Source organism: Micrasema longulum, unplaced genomic scaffold (genome assembly GCF_059751315.1).
Source record: "Micrasema longulum isolate JH-2025_06_02 unplaced genomic scaffold, ASM5975131v1 h1tg000215l, whole genome shotgun sequence".
NCBI lineage: Eukaryota > Metazoa > Arthropoda > Insecta > Trichoptera > Brachycentridae > Micrasema > Micrasema longulum.
This window is the reverse complement of record NW_028277420.1, coordinates 549,940-571,967: the sequence shown is the minus strand read 5'-3', so window position 1 is coordinate 571,967 and position 22,028 is coordinate 549,940. Positions and strand designations below refer to the sequence as shown.

At 35.5% G+C, this 22,028-nt stretch overlaps 1 protein-coding gene across 1 annotated transcript in view; it reads right to left on the bottom strand.

The window, feature by feature from the left end:
* osa (trithorax group protein osa) overlaps nucleotides 1-22,028 on the bottom strand; it is a 185,793-nt gene that overhangs the window by 33,141 nt on the left and 130,624 nt on the right. Inside the window, 1 exon segment of the mRNA XM_088243567.1 lies at nucleotides 10,986-11,115. Coding sequence (XP_088099693.1) covers nucleotides 10,986-11,115 — 130 coding nt within the window.

The window sequence follows — 22,028 nt, the reverse complement described above, 5'->3', positions numbered from 1 at the left end:
TACGCCGTTGGTCTTTATTCATCTCCGACAATAGATGTGGGACCCATATACGCTGTCAGAAAGCAAACCTTCCTGATTTCGTGAACTGTTGACCAAGTAGCCTGAAGAGTGTTTGCTGTTGAGTTGACCAAGTGTTTTAATTAAATTACAAATTCAAAAAATTAAATTAAATTAATTTAACAATAAAATCAATATGTAAAGCGCCCTTGGGGTATTTTTTAACGAAAATGGCGCTATATAAGTTATCCATAATAATAATAGCCTGGATACTCAGTTCAGGATTCGTTTCCACTAGTGTTTTTAAAGCGTCATTATCAAACCCTAAAAATAATTGATTACTTACAGGTACACCTAATATATTTCAATGTTTTGTTTTATAGTGAAACTATGTTCATATAATTGATGTTCATATAACACTGATTTTCTCAAATTGAACGGTTCGGGTTAGTGGGAAGATATAACAATATTGCTAACCTCCGCTTACGTAGTGTGGTGCAAAAATGTATGCGAATACACGAGTACATCGCGGCAGACGTGATTCGGTGCTCGCAACATGCACGATAAATGAATACATCTCTCGCGCGGTAAGTACATATACGGATACGGATACGGTAATACGTAGTAAGTAAATAAACGACACAATCAATCAGCTGTGATCAGGTGCAAGTGCGATGACCCGCGCCTACCGTGACACTGATATTAGACTGATACGACTACCTGCCTATGAGTAATATAATAATATGTACAATTTCATCGTGTACGGTGTGTACCGCGGTGTACGCCCGCAATGGTAGCTAGCAACAGGGCCTCGATTATGATGGGAAGATAAAGACGTCATACCTTCACCTTGACGGTATAGTTGAAGATAAATTCCTTCTAGCGATTATAAAGATATACTACCGACCCCCCACCTTCAAGTTTTGGGTAGGTACATCGATATGAAACAAGGGGAATCGTACGTCACGGTACACATATCTACGCTCTAAAATGACATGCCTTCAGTATGACGTCATAGTTGGAGATAAAAGTCTCCCGACCGATTATAAAGGTACACTACCGATAAACATCAAGTTTTGATGCAAGTGCATCGGTTTATACTGACGGGTTTAGAACCCCTCGATACGTTTATCTACTTATTAAGTGTCAAAAATGTTGTTCCACCGACCAATTTCTCCTTCAATTATAATTTATTAAAAATTTTAATCTTTTTGAGGTTGGCACTTTTTTTATTAAAAGCCTATTAAAAATATGAGAGAAATAAGTCAATCTTGCAGTCGAATTTAATTCCGTCATAACTGTCACTTTCATAAAACGAACGCCTAGATGTGAAAATAATGTTGCTAGATTCTGTTCTATTAACAAATAAGAGTATCTAGGCGTTAAAAAGTTACCACTCTAAAAAAATAATTTAGTTACTATATTTTATCCATCTGTTTTACTATCTTCATCTTATCACTCGGAAAGTGTTTAATCTAATTTAAATGCAAAAGACAATAAAAAATACTACGAATCATTTCGAATACAAACGCCGCACATCATTATGATTATTTGCAAATAAATCTATGTTCAATGATTTTGTCATTACATTAAAATTATTAAAAATTCCCCATATTTATAAATTTTGCCTATAATTAGATGAAACAAGATGAATATGAAGATGAAGGTTATTCCTTAGAACTTTGGAAGGAACATTAATAGAGAGTTTGCATAGTAGTTCAGGACAGTCAATTGAACCAGAGGCAATTTTTAATAGATAAATTATATCAGCTATTTCACGACGTTTTTGCAGGGGTAATAAGTGATGTTTTTTTGACATATTTGAATATATTGATCGGATTCAAACTCAAGTTTCAACTGGAAACATGTGTACTTTTGAATATTTTCAATTCGTGATATCTGCACATTGTACAATGTACTTCATAGTCCTAACGCTCCTATATACCTGTGTGAAAAATTTCAACGCTTATCAGTTCATGGTTTACCTCTTCGTTCTCATTCTCAAGGCACTCTCTTAATACCCATACACAATTCCTCTTTCTTCTCTAACTCATATAGTGTCCATGCGGCTCGACTGTGGAATCATCTCCCATCCACCATCAAAGATGTTACTACATTATCTCTGTTTAAATCACGTCTGAAGAAACATCTCCTTTCTCTTCCTTAATCTCTCCTCCTTTCCTTTTTCCTCTTTCCTCTTTTTTCCTTTTTCTTATTGAGTAATAGTTTTGATTTAAGGTAATTTATAAACAAATACGTTTATTTCTATTTTTATATATTTTTAACTTTTTAATCTTTTTTTTCTTTCTATTGAATATTTTCTGCAACTTGAATTATAAAAATAAAACTTTTATTTTATTGGTTGGTTGGAAGAAATTGCCATTTGGCAATAAGCCCGCCAATGTACAAATAACATTATGTACAAAAAGTTAAATAAATACATGAGATTCCATAGTCGTGGAAGATTTCCGGTTTACTTACCGTCAACGGACCAATGGCAGAACTGACCGAGAAGAAGCGGAAGAGAACTTGATTTAATTTGGCTTAGTTTAATAGTCATTTTCTAAACTGTACAGGACAAGTAAACATAAAGACGGAATCTACGTTCGAGGCAGGAATGCGACAGTGTGTTGTGACTTGTGACGGTGTCCGGTTGAGTTTCGATAAAAATTGGTTTGTCATTTTTTGTCGAAACTCAACCGGACAGCGCCGAAACACATTGCCGAATTCCTTTCGTGCGCCATGAGCGTAGACCCCGTCAATAGCTAAGCTTATAGAGATATGTCTTTTTGTAATTTAAAAGAGAATCATATTTTAGCACGTTTTATGTAAAAACGTCAGTTTTGGAAAAAAGTCACAGATACACCGGTTAGCCATATTCTAAGTAATCGGCGGCCTCCGTGGTGTAGTGGTCAAGACGCTTGACTCACACACGGAAAGTTCCGGGTTCGATTCCCGGTGAGAACACAAAAATTAAAATGTGATTTTTCTCAAGCCTGGGTGCTCTGTGATGTAATTCACCACTGTAATTAGGCCTCCTGGCCTGTTGTGGTGCAAAAAAAAAATGTAAAAAAAAAAAAATGTAAATGTAAAAAAATGTAATGAACTCTACCAGTTTCGAGCAAGGAAGCAGACGATTAAATGACTTCTTCATCAAAAAGCAAAACTGTTGAGTGTAAAAATGTGTTTTTGTCTCCTTTTTTTATAAATTCGCATTATTTTTTTAAAATTTTAGTATTATTTTTGTGTTTATTTGATTTTTTACAATAATTTCCTATTATTTTTATTATAAACGCGCGAATAAACATTTATTTATCAATAGTTTGGCGCGATTAAGATTTCGTTAATTTTTGTCTATAAATTAGAAATAAATATGAGAAAAAAATATATTTATAACAATTTAAAAATATGTGAAAACATTAGTTATATTATTTGTATGAAATAAAACAAATAAACTCAAAAATATTATATACATAAAAATAATTAAAGTGGGACGAGGGCTCCGTGAACTTGAAAATAACAAATTCCAATGTTTATCTTATTTTGATTATTTATTTTACTTTTTGTACATAATGTTAATTGTACATTGGCGGGCTTATTGCCAAATGGCAATTTCTTCCAACTAACCAATAAAATAAAAGTTTTATTTTTATAATTCAAGTTAAAACATATTCAATAGAAAATAAAGATAAAAAAAGCTAGATATTTAAAAATAGAAATAAACGTCTTTGTGTATAAATTACCTTGAATCCATACCATTACTCAATTAAAAAAAGGAAAATAGAGGAAAGAGGAAAGGAGGAGAGATTAAGGAAGAAAAAGGAGATGTTTCTTCAGACGCGATTTAAACAGAGATAATGTAGTAACATATTTGATGGTGGATGGGAGATGATTCCACAGTCGAGCGGCTAAATGAGTTAGAGAAGAGGAATTGTGGATGGGTATTAAGAGAGTGATTATATCCCGCATTGGCGATCAACACAGCTCTGTACTATGCAACGAGTAAGTTCAGTGCAACGGGAAGTTGAATGTAAAAAACGTATTCCAATGCGCGTAAAAAGTAGAGCATTAAATTGTATGGCAAAATTTCTTGAAAACGTACGCAAAATAATAAACATTTGGATAAAAAAACGAACTACTTTGAACGACGTCACTAGTTCTAAGAAATCAACCAATGCCAGAGTGTTGTGATACGTTTCCGGCTTCCGGTAAGCCAACCCACCAATCAGGACAACTCGCCGTAGAGAACTTGAGAGGTCACAGGCGGAGCAATTTCAAAATCACAAACGCTGATAATACGATACATAAAAATATACATTTAAAAAAATTGGCTTGCGTAATCTGATTGCATGATTTGAGTCTAAAATCACTTTGACAAGACATATTTTTAAAAATCACTTGATCTGATTAAAACGGACTACACGAAAATAACTGTTTTTATCTAATTTTGACTGAGGCCACTTTGAAAAATCACTCTTCAATTATACTAAGGAACATTTCATATGCTTTAGTTCGAACACACAATTCGAAAGGCCATTATCATATTAATTTATCTACACAATTTTTCCTAGTTCTATTTGAGTATATATTTTGTATTTATTTTTTATTCACATACCTACGTATTTAAACAAAAAAAACACGTTGTATCCATTGGTCGGTTGATAGAAACTGCCATTTGGAAATAACCCGATCAATGTGCAAACAGGTCGAAGAATTTGTATATCTGGGTAGTATGTTTACTAGAGATGGATATATGGACAAGGATATTGAAAGGAGGGTTAGTGCCGGTAACAGAGTTAATGGTGCCTTAAAGTCTGTCGTAGCAAATAAGTGTCTATCGCAAGAGGCTAAATTAGCAGTTCATAATGGAGTTCTGGTACCAACCCTAATGTATGGAAGCGAAGCATGGAGTTGGAAAAAAAGGGACGAAAGTAGACTGAATGCTGTTGAAATGCGATCCCTCAGGCGAATGTGCGGAAAAACAATGTATGATAGGTGCCCTAATGTCGAAATTAGAGCAGAATGCAAGGCTGAGTTAAGCATTATCGACAAAATTAAGAAAGGTCTTTTGCGATGGTTCGGTCATGTGGAGCGAATGAATGATGAAAGAACGGCTAAAAAGATTTATGATGCGAATGTGTCTGGTTGTAGAAGTCGAGGAAGGCCGAGAAAGACATGGCATGATCAAGTACAACAAATTCTTGAAAGTGGTCATGTGAAAAGTCGGAATAATCGACGTGCGTGCATGAGAAGATGTATGAATGTGAAGGAAGCAAAGGAAGTGTGCCAGGACAGAGTGGTGTGGCGTTCTATCCTCTCTGCCTACCCCTCCGGGGAAATGGCGTGATGGTTAGTTAGTTAGTTAGTTATGTGCAAAAAATATCGTTAAAAGAGACAAATAAATAATGAAAGGCTCAACAAGTCTCAAATATTACCAGTATCCTCCTTCGCGTCCTCCCCAAGCATCTTCCCGATTCATACCAACTACCGAATTACTGAAGACAGTGAAGGAAAATACAGAACATAGGGGACAATAAGGTAATGATAATAATTCACATGAAAATAATATGTTAAAGTTTACATTAAAAAATTTAGGTCCGGGCGGATGAAGAATACAGTTCTGTATGTGAAATATAAACTAAAATCCTGATAGATAAAAATCCTGAAAAGGGAAACCAAGCGGGGATAAGTCATCCTTGTAGTGGTTGGCCGCATGGCAGGGTCGATGTGAAATATTTCACTGTTCCTGGACCGGTATCAGAAGCGTAAAACTGTCGCCTGGTACGAGACTAATATGAGACAGCCGAATTTGGTGTTCCAGTGTAGTTGCCTATGCACCATTTAGGGTGCGAATAGAGATATGATTTTTATACATTTGAATAGTTATTCAAATGATATTAATTTTATAAATTAATTAAATTTTTTTGAGAAAAAATATTAAATAAATATAAAAGTTCTTATTATTTACTAAAATATTTAAATTTTAAGACCATTTCCTTAAAGTCGTAAAGAACTTGTCCTGTAAAAATGGAAACATAGTTGTGGTGAGTCCACGGGACCACAACAACCCGGTTCGAATATAAAGTGGTTAAGTGCCTGCCCGTAAAGGTTTGTCCAATATTTATTTAAAAATACGAAGTCGATTATAGTTGTAAATTTCCCTTGAAATATTTTTTTAATTCAATTAATAAAAACATTTAAACACGCTCGAAATATTAGGTTTGAAAAGGAAAAGACATTCATTCCTAATAAATAATTTTAGCAATGTGAAGGAGGCAAAATTAAGGTAATTGTGAAGTAGCGCACTCCGCAGTAACTGGAACTTAGATCACAAATCACAAATAATATCAGGTGTATTTGAGGCGTGACTTATCTCCTGAGTCGTTAGCATACAACAGCGAGAGTATTCTCGTAAGTAACAAGTGAAACTGGAACATCGACGTGTTCGATAATAATATCTGTAACTTACAGCTGAAAGGCTGGAAGTAACTTTTTTAGCAAAATTAAGCTATGAATGTCATTTCGTTAATATATTCAGATTCTATCATTGCTAAAAACATTGGAGTCCTCCGGTTTACTAATACTGAAATAGCTTGTTCTAAAACACCGGTAGAGCAGTAATAATACTCATGCTTTCAACAAAATTCAACGGTTTGCTTGTTAAAGCAGTGGATACCGAATAAATTCCCCCTTTTTCTTTAACAAACTACCTCTGACACAGCAAGAGATTTTGCAAAAGATTAAGTCTTATTGTCATAATCAACCATACTTAGCCATGTCATTTCTTTTGCCGTTAATTTGATTATTTTACTTCGCCTTTTTTCACATACTGTTTACTTTCAATTACTGTTTTATTGTTATTGATATAATGTCATAATTTTATATTTACCTGTTATTTTAATAAATCTTATTGTTATAACCAACCATACTTAAACATTGTGTCATTTTTTTGCCGTTAATTTGATTATTTTACTTCGCTTTTTTTTACATACTGTTTACTTTCAATTACTGTTTTATTGCTATTGATATAATGTCATCAAATTTATATTTACATGTTATTTTAAAAAATAATTCATGTTTTCATTAATGGCACGTAATTTAAAGTTTTTGCCTAAATAAAGTTTTATAAATACTTTTTTTTCTATATTAATTTTATATTTGAAGCGCTAACTTTGTGGTTATTTATTTTATTACAGTGTTTTTCATTCAATATTCTACATTACTTTTTATGCTAAGTCCGAGGAGGAATTGGAGCGCGGGCCGGGCGGTTAGAACAAAAAACATGGAAGTCCCATAGTTATTTGATAGTCCATATTTTAAATGTTTTTGTTTTTTAAAATATTCTTATGAAAGGCCTATAGATCCAAAAAAACAGAAATAAATTGTGTTTTTACTTCGAGAGCTACATTTGAAACAGTTTTACCACTTCAAACCTCTCTCCTGAACAATTTAGCAAATGTAACTTCCAGTATTTCAGCTTTAAGGTAGAAGTATTAGTAAGCTAAGCTATCCGGTGGGCCATATTGAGAGGATATGCGGTGGATATAGAGAAATCCGATGGATAGGTATTCGAACTATGCAGATGACACACAGATGTATTTTTATTGTAAGCCAGGTTAGAGAAAAGTGTTTGTTGATTGGTGGATGCATTAAGAAAATAGGGAACCGGACGGCTGAAAATAGACTAACATTTAACCCATCTAAAACGGAACAATACCCAAATATATTTTTTTACAATTTTAAATTGATAAGGGTCAACTATGAAATACAGTCGAGTAAAAAAAATAATTTTATACTTATTAGTAGCATAAAAAATGTTTTTCAATTTATAATATTGAATTCCCACGAAAACGGTTCATGGCATTGGCCACGCCCCTAATACGTCAAGATTCGGGCAAATGTTGAACTGAGACTGTTTAAATTTAAATAAAACATCGTCAGGAATATTGAGGCCAAAAATGACGCTTTTTTGTAGACATATTTTTTAACATTTACTTTTTAAAGTTTTGCATGAAAACATTTCTCCACCATGTCGGTATTGATTTTGAAAATGCAATTAATTTTTCTAAATCAATTACATATATTTTTATCGGTATTCGTAGTATGTGATATTTCCTTATTATGGATGGCTTCAGCCAGACGACATAATTTGATTCAGGATACGGCACTACCCGATGTAAGGAGCACCGCTTTACCCACCGTTAAACTACTGGGAGTCTTCCTTAATTCTGACCTCTATCTTGACAACGATATGTTAATGCTTCTACAAGCTGAGACGAATTAAATGCAGACACAAAAAATTCCCGGTTGATGCCCCCTATCAATTAATAAATGCGTTTTTAGTGTGTAGAGTCGATTATTGTGATGGTAGCTACGCAGATCTACCAACGAGTAAAATAACTCGCCTGCAGTCTGTATCAAATGATTGTTAGAAATTAAGTGATCTCGATAATCTTGTAACATACTGAAATCGTAATCAGTTATACCTGAATGTAAGAAAATATTGTTCAATATCGTTCACTAAAAAAAGTAACAAAATCAACAATACTAGTCTAGTGAAAAAAAGTCGAGAGATCTTGGCGTGATCATGGATGAAAAACTATCATTTTCATCCTACATTCAAGCATCTGTTAGCAAGGCTTGCAGAACTTGGGCTTTATCATACGCAACACAGTCATTTAAATCTACAGCTTCTCTTAAAACTTTTTACAACTCCTAAACGTAGAAGCCACGTTGAATTTGGTTATGTCGTCTGGAATCCCCAATATCTTAGCTAAATTAATTAATTAAATCGAATCCAAATAAATTCTGAAAGTTCTCAACCGTAAAGCACGTGTAACGTTCGATTCGTATGATGACTCTTCCTCTTTCCATAATCTGACTTCTCTTACCAAACGAAGAACTGTTTCTGACATGTGCTTCTTTTTCAAGATCTTGAATAATATAATTGAAAGTACTCATCTCTTGGAAAACGACGATTATTATTAACTTCGTGATATAATTATGTAGCTATATTATCCATTACTTTACATAATGATTTAATACATAACTTATGTAAAAGTTTTTTTTTAAATAGCACAGTGAATTCAGTACGCATAATTATTCCCATTACTATGGAAATGTCAACCGGCCGATTTGTTCTAGAAATGAATCATGCCAACTACGGCCGCGTAGAGCACCACATGTCCTGCGATATGACTGCGTGAAAGTAATGATGGACATATGTCAACTGAACCATGTCAAAGAAAAATAGCCCTTAAGCAATTATGTTCGAAATACTGTTTTCCAAATCGAAAATCGAAAATAATTTTGTGTAATCTGCAAGCTTACTCTAAGACGAGAAACCGCGACAGGTTTAAGATGTTCAAAATGTACGTGTACTTATTTGTATTAATAAAAGCTGGAATAATCGGCTTGTTTCTTAGCTCGCCGCTGGCGCTGGACGCGTTTTATTAATATTTGGAAAAAAAATCAAATGGCGTCAATTTATAAGAAATAATAAAAATTAGTTTGTTTTTCCGTAAATAAAGTTACCGTATGTCATCATCGCGGATAGTCAAATATAATGGTAAGCTGCGCATAACCACTTATTTGGACGATTCACCCCTGATAACAGATGACCGAGACACTCTACATTTGGTGTACCAGTGCAGTCCCCTATGCACTTCACGGTACGGACAGTGAAATAATGACGATTTTATTATGCAGGTACAGTATAATATGACGTAGCGAGTGATATACAAGTACCCAGTAGCCGGTGCCTGCTCGCGGGTCAGGGGAATAAGAAGCGATTCGCACCTGACCGAGATCTGATGTTGATGTGGGACTCGCGTCATGAAAAGGACAATCTCCCGGATCTGGGAATGGGTGGGGTGGGGGCGCCTTCTTCCCCCGCCTTCGCAGGGCGCACTCGGCCGACCGACAATCGGAAGCCCCCCCTCACGCCCCCCGGACCACCGCCGATTTCCCATTCACACACAAAACCGGAGAGGGGAAAAAATAAAAACTACCCTTTGAAAGGCAGGCACCCCCCTCCGGTGGTTTTGCACACAGAAATATGGGTCAATGCCGGGGAATCCCGTCTGGTTTAACAGCATCCTAGACGCGTCTGTCGAGTACCAGATAACTAGTAGGTCGAGTGAGGACTTGTCAAGAGAGATAACGTTATAAATGATGTATATAGTTAAGGCAATAGAGTATCAACGATAGCGAAACACCAAATGCCGAACACTCTTTGAACGGATCGGAAGGTCTGTTCTGTGACGAGCGACAACATTCCGCCTTCTCCTGGCGAGTGTTCTGTGGCTTCCTCAGCCAGGATGCAACATCCAACCCGATCCGTACATATTGTAAACATAACAACTTTATAAAGTTTTCCTTTGAAGTAATAAATTTAGGAGTTTTTTTTTAAGTAAACAAATAAATAACTATCCCTTTAAACCAACAATTTTTAGAGTATGTTCGAATGTTAGCAGACAGGCTGGATTTTACTCCCTAGGAAGTGATTAAGATCTAAATTTATTGCAACAGAGAGGGAAATCATTTTTGAGAAAAGTATATGGAATTCAAGGCATTTACAGGGTATTTATTTACCCGTCATTGGCTGGTTTAAGTAGCCACATTACACACTATGTAACATTCACCATACTGCCTATGTTTCAGTTTCAGTGCTGCAGAGCAGCGTTTATTTTATAATTAAAAAATACATATAAGAATTTGTTACCCACTAAGATTAAAGACTTTTCGGTAGGACACATTTTTTATGACAGGTTTAAATATCGACATATCCTCGAGTCTTTCATCTGTTGACTTGTTTCATTACGAATTGATCATATTTCTTCCTCTACCAACCAAATTCAGTAAGAAAAACCGCGATCAAATATTTACATTTAAAACTTTCTGTCCCTCCGGGACAAGCGGAAGTATAAACAAAATAAATAAATCCATCGCCTAGTTCGAAATGTAATAAATAAATAATAAATACTGACCGACAGCCGGTGACATGGACCTCGAGCCCGTGGAGCCTGTGGGGCTGGGGGAGGGCCTCAGGAGTCCCTCTCTACTGCCCCCTCCTCCGCCGCCGCTGCTGGAGTCATTGCTGTTCTGTCCCGTCAACTCCTAGAAAAAGGACGAATTATACATTAATAATCATCAGAGGAGAGTATTGTAATGCGACCATGCGATAATGTCCGCATCTACCGGCGCTAGACACCGGGGCGTCGTTAGGTTGATAACTCATATCGTTTGTAATGGAATGTAATTGCTTCGAATAGATTATCGATAGCTGAATCTTCAGGTGTTTGTCACTGGCCACTACTAAAGCAGCATTGTGAATGACGTAAATGCAACTAGGTAACTTCAAAATAAATCTTTTTAGAGTTACCCGCTAAAAACACATTTTTATATAATCCTCCGAGAATGCTACAAATTGATAAGTCGTGATCCTTCAAATCATATTATAATGAACACGTAACATATTACAATGGAGATGAAGAACTCTTTAGAGAAAATAATATAGAAGACTAGGCATCCACAGGGCTTATGACCTGTCATTGGCTAGTTTAAGTGGCCACTTCACACACCGTGTAACATTCACCAGTCTGCCTATATTTTTATATTTCTTCGATTCTTCCATCTGTTGACATTTGTGAAGTATATTCCTTTCTCTAAAGAGTTCTTCATCTCTGTTGTAATATGTTAATATTACCAGCTCCCTAGGGGGTTGAATCCAGTCTTGTCTACAAAAATTTGGACAAATTCAAAACATTGATAATGAACACTGTTTTGAGTATGTCGAAATGTTTGTAAACAGGCTGAATTTTCTCTCTAGGGAGTTATTTGTATATTAATTAAGTTTACAAATAATGAAAAATAATACATAATGTACAAAAATATTCAAATAAAAAAAAGGCACTACTTATTTTTCATATATTACGCGTAAACACTAATAAATTACACATTGAAATAAAATTAACAATATAAATTATTAAAATTGAAATTAAATTATTGTAAAAAATAATTCCTCGATTAAAATACATTAATAAAATACGAATTAACAATTTAGATTATTAAAATGAAATTATAGTAAAAAAAATAATTCATTAATATGAAAATAATAAAAACAATAAATAAAATACTAATAAAATATGCATCGAAATAAAATTAGCAATGCAAGTTATCAAAATTAAATTATTGTAAAAATGGATATATATATATTGATATAATTTAGATCCTTTTTTTGTGCAACAGCAAGGGAAAATATTTTGAGAAGAAAATATGGAAGTCTAGGCATTAACAGGGCTTATGACCTGTCGTGGCCACTTCACACTGTGTAACATTCACAATTCTGCCTATGTTTAAATATCCTCATTTCCTAAACTCTTACATCAGTTAACTTTTGTGTTTTCCCTCTCGGTTCCAAAAAAATTCGATCATATTACAATGAATTGAATTAATGACTTGCTTATTTGTAGCACTCATGGAGCAGGATAAAAAAATGTTTTTTTTTTTTTTTTTTATATTTCTGAAAAGTTTAGACTGACTGACTAATGGGGTTTTTCAAATGACCGATTGAATAATGTAGTTAGACTATATTCTTCAGGCTTAAAGGGTCAATTAGGCGGCACTTGATTAATTCTATATTGCAAATATATGCTAGTATTCCTAAGATTCTTTTAAATAGCAATTTGCACATCTGTAACCTCTGTGGTGTAATGGCTAAGACATTCGATTCACGCACGGAAGGGTCCGGGTTCGATTGCCGGTGAGAATACAATAGTGAAATGTTTTTCCTCAAGCCTGGGTCTTCTCACCTGTCGTGTAAAGAATACAAATATTACTCTCAATAGATTAGTATAAAATTTAAAAAATACAAATGACTGGACCGATTACTTTAAATTGGTACTTAACACAAAATAATGTCAAATTTTTGGTAGCATATGAGGATCGTTGAATGCAGCCCTGCGATGCTATTCTGAACCGCTCTCGTGGCCGTAGAAAACACTTTTATCTCGTGGATTTCGTAAACACACATGATAAAGATATTTTCTACGGCCGCGAGAGTGATTGAAATATCACCCCTGGTAAGTATATATAAACAAACTTAGCAACTAAGTGTTCGTGTTACTAATTTAAAAAATATATTTTACTCTATATGGCGTGTCTATGTATTAATAATATGTCATTGACATGTGTGGAATGCTTTCATTTATCAGCTGAGCGATACTCCAAACAAAAAATATGTTGCAATAAAACATGAATATTAACGGAATGTATTACGTATTTGGATATGAAATTGGCAATTAATTTTATTGGATATAAATAGGTAATTTTGGTAAATTTATTATGAATATTATTTTTTTTAAAGAGTTTATTATTTTGTTTATTTTTATATTTTATTTTTAAAACAATTGAGAACCCCTGAGCTCTTATCAGGAGACAGTTAGTATTATACCTAGGGCATTCAATATACATGGCAACAATCCCATCAAATCAATGATTTATGATTTTAGCTATTTCGAATATACTGCGTTATCTTTATTTAAAAAAAAAAAAAAAAATTTTACCTAAGGATGTCAAGTATTAAAATCCCAAAGTTATTATATGGAATAATGTATAAAACAACTTTGTAATACGAGTATGTATAGATATATTGTTATTATATTATTTCATAATTTTGTAATAGAACACTGTTATGTTAAATGTATTTATGTTTATGTTTATAAAAGGCATTTTTGCCGTGTACACATTAATAAATAAATAAACCGAAAAGTTTGTTAAAGAGCTACCTTTTGTGATGGAAGTAAAGTAAATTTGTAAATCGTATTGAGATGTGAATAGATCGGTTGCACCTCTAGAAGATTATAGGACTCGGCAGTCTTGGCTCTTGGCACGGGAGAGTGAGCAGAGAACACCTTGACCCAGCCACGATCAAACTGCAAGTTCCAAGTCACTAGTCACTAGTCACTAGTTACTAATTACACCTACCATCTACCCGACTTATGTAATGCTGCACTTTAGGTCGTGTTGTGTTGTGTTACGTTGCGCGCCGTGTATAATTATGTATTACCAAATAACAATAAGAACGTACTATCTACAAATTATTATCATTCATTTGGTAATAATGCACTCACTTTTAGTGCCGTGGCGTTGGGACTCATGTCTCAAATAATGTGTAATAAACTGTCTTTAAGTAAATAAATGCGCGGTTTATGATCCTAACCTGTTATAAAAAAAAAACAGTTTTAAAGGCAACAATTTATAATCAGATGAAAATACCGAGGATCCATTATTATTTCAAGAACATATGTTTTATTTTTAATGTCTGAAATGAGTTCACCTACAGTCTTCCGCCGTCCGGGCCCTGGGCCCCGATTACAACGGGAAGTTAACAGAGACTGTCTATAAAGAAAAACCGATATTTGTGGACGAAAATGAGTATATTAGCACGAACATTTAAATAATTTTCGTCGGTAACCTATAACTGAACATGTTTAAAGGAAAAACAAATTATATGCATATTCTTTCAAAATTCAGAATTAAATTTTCTGTAAGAAAAGCAGAATATGCACATATTTTTTTCTTCTAAACATGTTCAATTATAGGTTACCGACGAAGATGCTTAATATGTTCATGCAAATATACTCATTTTCGTACACAAATATCGGTTTTTCTGTACAGACAGTCGAAAATAACTCTGTTAACTTTCTATTGTAATCGGGGCCCTGAAACAATAAAGAAATGCAGTTCATCGGAATCAATATTTGATGTCCTGCCAGTAATCGAAGCCGGGACCTCAAGAATGGCGGGGATAATACGTAATAGTTAGATATAGTCGGTAATCTAGAAACGTCAACTTTACACGAGTGTTTTCGCGAAACTCTGACATCATCGCCGCCAGTCCATAACCAGTAACCAGCCAGGGACCCGCTCGGCTATGATGTGGCAGCGTGCCGTACCCTGTACCCCGTACGCTATGTTTATGTGTATAATATGGCTAAACAAACAAGCCGAGTATCTCCGTACCACTCTCTCGGCCGCTTCAAACGACGGGGAGTCGAGATTCAAGATCCAATGTGTGTGGCCTTGGAGCTGGTAAAATGCTCATTTTATATAGCGTTATTTTTGTGAAAAATTACGTTATGGGGCTTCACAATATATAAATACTATGCGGTGACAGCGGATTGACGAAAAGGTACTACAATTTATTTTTCATGTCACTTGCGCCTAACTGAAATCGACAAAACCGAGGTCTCGTATTCCCACTATCCGCACTGAATCAAAACTGAATCGATTATATTTTTTTCGAGATCGGAAAGTAATGTTCCGCGTCGGCAGGTTTTGCTTTTTTCAAAAATAGTTATATTTGTATACCGTCGGTCCGAAATTTTTAAGATGTAGGTGTACCCGCCGAGTACGCGTATGTAAAATATATTTCTAATTTACTGCGTTATCTTTATACCTTAGTATGTTAAGTATAATAGTATTATTAGATAGTAGGTATACTGTATAAAACAACTGTGTAATGTGTATGACTATATTGTTTTGGTATTATTTCATAATTTGGTAATAGGACACTGTTATGTTTAAATGTATTTATGCTTATTTTTCTGAAAGGCATTTGTGCCGTGTACACTAAAATACTAGATAGACCATATATTTACTTAATCGGTAAAATCAAACGAAGAAAACTGACTTTAATATATTAATTTATAAAAACCAATTTTAGATGACTAAAAAACAACCGGCGCTTTGTAGCTGCAAGACCAGTGGTTATCCCTCCCAAACAACATATTTTTTTCATTGATCACTAAAATTTTAAACTACAAAATAAATTGTTATGATTCAATCTACATTGTAAAAACTAAAATAAACTTTAATATTAAAGTAAAAGAACACTTAAGGTGCCTAAATAATAATACTTTTTCTGAATTCGCATACAATCTGATAGAAAATAATCATAACTTCAATTAACACACTGGATTAAAAGTACTTCATGTTGAAAATAAAATATTAAAATTAGACAACTTGTAAATGTTAGAAATTAAAAAAGCTATTCATAATAAGAAAAAAATAATAATTAAACAATATTACTCCAACACGCTAGTGAATGCTTTCTCATTTAATAAGATATATACAAGAATCAAAATGATACCAATGTCGATATTCGCTAATAAGCGGAATGGGGAATGTTGTACGTAAAGTGGCCACTCAACCCAGCCAATGACAGGTCATAAGCCCTGTAAACGCTCGAATATCGATAATCCTGAATTTGAAAAAATTCTACATCATCTCTGTAGGAATATTGATAAAAAATATATAACTACTTCCCCTCGGGAGAAATCCAGATTTGTGTATGTACAAAAATACACATACCAAAAAAAAAAATAATGTTGTGTAATAAGATCTGGTCAAAATATAAGTATAAATAAATTGCAGAATCATCTGCAGGCGATTACTAGTACTTAATTTAACTCGGAAGAGTCTTAAATACATAAAATAAAGTAATATGCTAATTAAAAATACTTAACTTCAATATCAATACATAGATGGTGCTCCAACACGCTAGTGAATGCTTTCTCATTTAATAAGATATATACAAGAATCAAAATGATACCAATGTCGATATTCGCTAATAAGCGGAATGGGGAATGTTGTACGTAAAGTGGCCACTCAACCCAGCCAATGACAGGTCATAAGCCCTGTAAACGCTCGAATATCGATAATCCTGAATTTGAAAAAATTCTACATCATCTCTGTAGGAATATTGATAAAAAATAAAAATAAAAAAAACAATATTTCTTTTAGTCCACTCCTGTCTAGTTTCGAATGTATTCATCTCAAATTACCACCCTTTTAGGGGAAAAAAGAAAGACTTTATTTATTAGCTCCAAGGGAAATATTTAGTAAACATGGATAAAATAAAATAGGAAATAATTCATAAGTTACGTAAACCTTGACGACGAAGATTGTTTGCTTTGAAACCGGTCGGCGGAAAAAAAAATAGTGGTTATAAACAAAGATGATTTTTTAAAAATAAAATAAACCGTTTACAACAAGAACTAGGTAACAAAAAAATCAAAACATGGTAACAGCAAGCGCAACAACATGTATTGTAATTTGCGAACAAGCATTAATAAAATAGCATCAATATACTATTATTAGTAAAATCAGTTTGGGAACTATGTTTACTAGGGATGGAATGACCGAGAAAGATATTGAAAGGAGGGCGAGTGCCGGGAACAGAGGGAACGGTGCGCTGAAATCAACCTTGGCAAATAAATGCTTGTCACAGGGGGCAAAATTAGCAGTTCACAATGGAGTCCTGGTCCCGACTGATGTATGGGAGCGAAGTATGGACTTGGAAAAACAGGGATGAAAGTGGGCGGAATGCTCTCGAAATGCGATCTTTCAGGCGAATGCGTGGTAAAACTATGTACGATAGATGCACATACAAATGTCGAGGTACGTGCATAATGTAACGCTGAGAGAGGCATTATCGACAAAATCAAGAAAATAGCTCTCCGCTGGTTTGGACATGTAGAGCTATTATTTTTAATATTTTATTTTATATGTGAGTTGCATTATTCTTTTACCTTGCTTGTAATGTACAAGGTTTATATTTACTTCAAAGCGATAGTTATTTATTTGTTTACTTCAAAAAAAAAAATATTCTAATAAATTTACTTTAGCGAAAAACTTTGTTTAGTTATTTTATGTAAGGATCGGTGGGATGTTTCCTGTGACCTGTTTCAGGAGCTTCTCCGCATTTGCTCTAGTGACGAGGAAACCACAGAAAACTCGTCGAGAGAAGGCGGACCGTTGTAATTCGTCAACAGATCTTCCAATCCACTTGATGTAGAGCGAATGGACAGTGAAAGAACGACTAAAAATATTTACAGTGTGAATGTTGGTGGATGCAGAATAGAGGAAAACCGAGAAAGGCGTGGCGTGACCAAATCCAACAAATACTTGAAGATGGACATGTCAAAAGTAGAAATATTTGGAACGCGTGCATGAGAAGATGAATGAATGTAGAGGAAGCGAGATATGTATGCAAAGATAGAGTGATGTGGTGTACTATCCTCTCTGCCTACCCTTACGGGAAAACGAAGTGATGATTTGTTGTTGTTAAATCAGTTAACAATAAAGAGTTGTGGTCAAAAGCCTACCTCTCTCTACCACAACTTGACATCCATTTTCTGAAAGTGAAATATTTACAATTCGTTGAAAATGACCTCCAAAATGAAATTTGGTAAGTCATAAGAGCCCAAATGTTTAAAAAAAAATCATACTAACCGTAAATAGAGCAAGAATTCTAATGATCTATGCAATGGGTTTTCTGTAGCCACAGGACGCTTAAACATTTAAATTATAAATTTAATCGATCTTAAGGTAAGTGTTTACTAAAATGGCACTTTGTATTAATGAATTATTATCCTTCTAGAAATGAAATGTAACACTGGGCGACAACAGTAGGTCAGGAGATGTCGCCGGAGTGATGTAAGATGATTAGTCGAGTGTGCGACTGTACGACGTACGATAGCGAGTACTGGTAACGAGTACTGGTAATCAGCGCTCGGCGCTCGGCGTTCGGCGTTCGGTACCCAATCCGCAGTACAATAAATCAGAACGCGAGTAGAGCTCGGGAATTCTAAATCTGCAATAACACACAAACATCGAAACATCGGCAGTCGGCATTCCCGCACTGCCCACTCCGACCGCATGCGCCATTATTCACTCTAATTGTGGCCATTCCGAGCGCACTCTCCCCGTCTTCCTCCCTCCTTCGATATGTCGGTAACTGGTAACTGGTAACTACGTAACTAGTCCATCTCCCTCTGCTCGCTGATAACGCGCTGACGCCGATAGACGGATTATCACGGCGATCTTGTCAAAAATAGACCGGCGAATTGTAAACAATGCCGATTAAACGTGTTATTCGTGTTTATTTATTACTTCATTCTCGGAGAAAACGTACCGCACGAGAGTGTGATATTATTTTTACATTATTTACTAGAACGGAATTTTACAACGACGCGATCGATCGGTCCGAATAATAAAATTGGAACAGCCGTTTTCGGGCGGTAAACAACAGCGCGACGTGAACGGCGAGCGGCGAGCGATAACCGGCGGCTCCGGGGCCGGCGGCGGCGGCGGCCGCCTCGCGCGCCCCGGCCTCGGCGAGGTTAGCCGGCGGGCGAGTCCATGTTACCCCAGCGAGGGGCGGCCGTACTGTTTTATATCCATTATCTCCGCTCGGGCCGGAGCGCGCGCAGGCGGCTGGCAATGCGGGCCCCGCGCCCGAAGGGACCGCCGCGGGCCCGGCCCGAGCGGCGCGGGCGCGGGCCGTTTCTGCTCGGAGCCGGAGCCGCTCCGAGCTCCGACTCCCTCCTTCGTATCCGACCGTTCGCTGTTCGTGCGTCGCTCGCCACTCGCCGAACTTTGTTTTTCGCCGTGTCGGTATTTTATCGCGAACGCGATTAAGGCGAAGGCTGTATGTTATATGGAAACTGTAAGTGAGAAATGATCGTTATGGATGTTAAAAAAGGACATCATTATCTGTCACTCGGAAACTGGGCTGGATCGATGCTATTCGGGGGACCGTGCGTTCGCGCGGCTCCATTGTTCTAATTTCTACATTATTATAATACTGACGTAATTTATTGTCGTTCTACCAAAAAGTGTATCCGGCAAAATGTAAACAACTTTCCTAAGCACCTGTCAAAATTCGTAGCGGAGTGGAATGGAAGGGTCTGTGTTTTAGAAATTTGTTCCTCCGGTGCTGCCATATTCGTAATAAATTAATATTTTATCGGAGTTTTGACGGTCGCAATGTTTACGATTTGGCTCGGTACTACGGACGACTCGCGGTGGCGGCACGATGTAGCAAGAAGCGAAGGCAAGATCGAAGGAATATAATTGATTATGTACTCGAGCAAGCCACGTGGTTCATGAATATGCTAATAGCAGGTGGTCGATTACATTACCTAAATAAAACATCACCACGAATCTAACGTTACTATCTACATCTGTCACCGACCGGCGGGACGGGGAGGGTGAGGGGGCGGGAGAAGGGGGTAATACATTTACCGGCAACTTTTATGACGATATTTTTATTTACTTTAAAAAGTATGAGCTTTTCAGTTCAGTTCGGTGCCGAAATACGGCGTGTTTATTGGCAAAAAATGCAAGTACAATAATCCTGGCAGCTTCACTAGATTTTTTATTTATTTTTTTTTTTTTTGTTTATTAAGAAAAACAACAGCAATACAAAAAAATATACACAACATTATAAAAAAAACATAGAATAAAGCCAAATCAGTTTTCCACATAAATACAATTATAAAAATCCAGTTCAGTTAAATATAATTCATAGAAGTGCATGCGTGCGAGTTTTTTTTTGTGTGTGAGGATGCGTGTGTAAAAAAGTGGAGTGTGGTTTTGGTAGGTATGTGAATATGTGTGTGATTGTATATGGGTGTGAGGGTAGGTTTAAGGACAGGGTAAGTGTGTATTTGATATGAGTGAATAGAAACAATTTAAAATTATAATGTAAAAATATATATATTTTTTTTTTATAACGAAACATAATTTTTTTCAAATAATAGTTTTTTAATTTTGGTTTTAAAAGTGAGTTTACTGCAATTAAATATGTCTATGTTATTGAAAAATAAATTATAATTACGCGTCAAGCGAATCAGAGGAGAGTTCTGTGCATAGTTGGTGCGAACTGTGGGTACATGGAAAAGAGATAGATTCGTGTGACGGGTGCGGTAGCCAGGTACGTTAAGGGCCAACTCAGAAACCAGAACAGGACTATCAAGACGTCCATTAAGAATGTCATGTAAAATACCCATATCTAATAACAAACGACGATCCTCAAGACTAAGTATATTATGTTTATGACAAGAAGTTTTATAGTTAAGGTCCGTAAATCTGGATCTCCAATTGAGATTTCTCAAAAATGTTTTCTGAATATTTTCAAGCCTTATCTTGTGTATGGAATACTGGGGAGACCACACAGAGGACGCATATTCAAGGAGACTACGAACGTAAGCGAAATAAATTAATTTGATACTACCAATATCATTAAAAACTTGGCAAGTGCGGATAACAAAACCTAAGTTTCTGTGTGCCCGGTTCACTATATTTTCGATGTGGTTTTCATACGTAAGTTTTTTATCCAGAATCACACCAAGATCACGAACACTTTCAACTCGTTGTATAGCTTGATTACTTAAAAAATATTGATGTGAAATAGGTTTGGAGCTACGGGAAAAAGAAATGAGTAAACATTTTGAGACATTTACATTTATGAAATTTTTTTCATAGTAATCTGTTAATCGGTGAAGATCGTCTTGGAGATTATGGCAGTCACTAGTATCTTAGATACCAGTCTTGAAGATGTCGCGAAAGCGATGAAACCGGTCACTGGATATTCCAAATTTGTGGATTAAAGTATCACTCGTCTTTTATTTTCTATAATAAATTACAATGAACTTCCATCAATATATAGAAGAGTACCGACTTAACACGGAATTTTCTAACAAGTCGGGACATTGAAAAATATAATTGTGCTCTATCTCTAGCCCAGGGACAAAGCTAATTATTACGAACCGTCTTTTGCTGAAAGTATTTTCGGGGACAAAACATTGTATGTCTATTATCATCTGCCAAACTGCATGTGTATAAGAGGCTAAATAGCCGGAAGCAGAGAAAGCCCTTTCAGCCTCAACACTCTAGATTCTAGGGCATTAAATGTCAATTTTCAATACCTACTTACCCAAGCAGCCTCCTAATTTATGCAATCATTTCTTTTTTTTATTGCAGCTTTTTTTCAAAGCAGATGACAGAGTAAGCTCTAAATGTATAGAAATATTAGGATATGGGCTGGTATTCCGAACGCATTTATGGCGCGGTGTAGTGTGTATTTAGTACATAAAACGCGCTGTATCGCGCTATAAATGCGTTTGGAATACCAGCCCATGGGTGTTATTATGAATCTTCTTAATTCGACGATTTTAATTTTT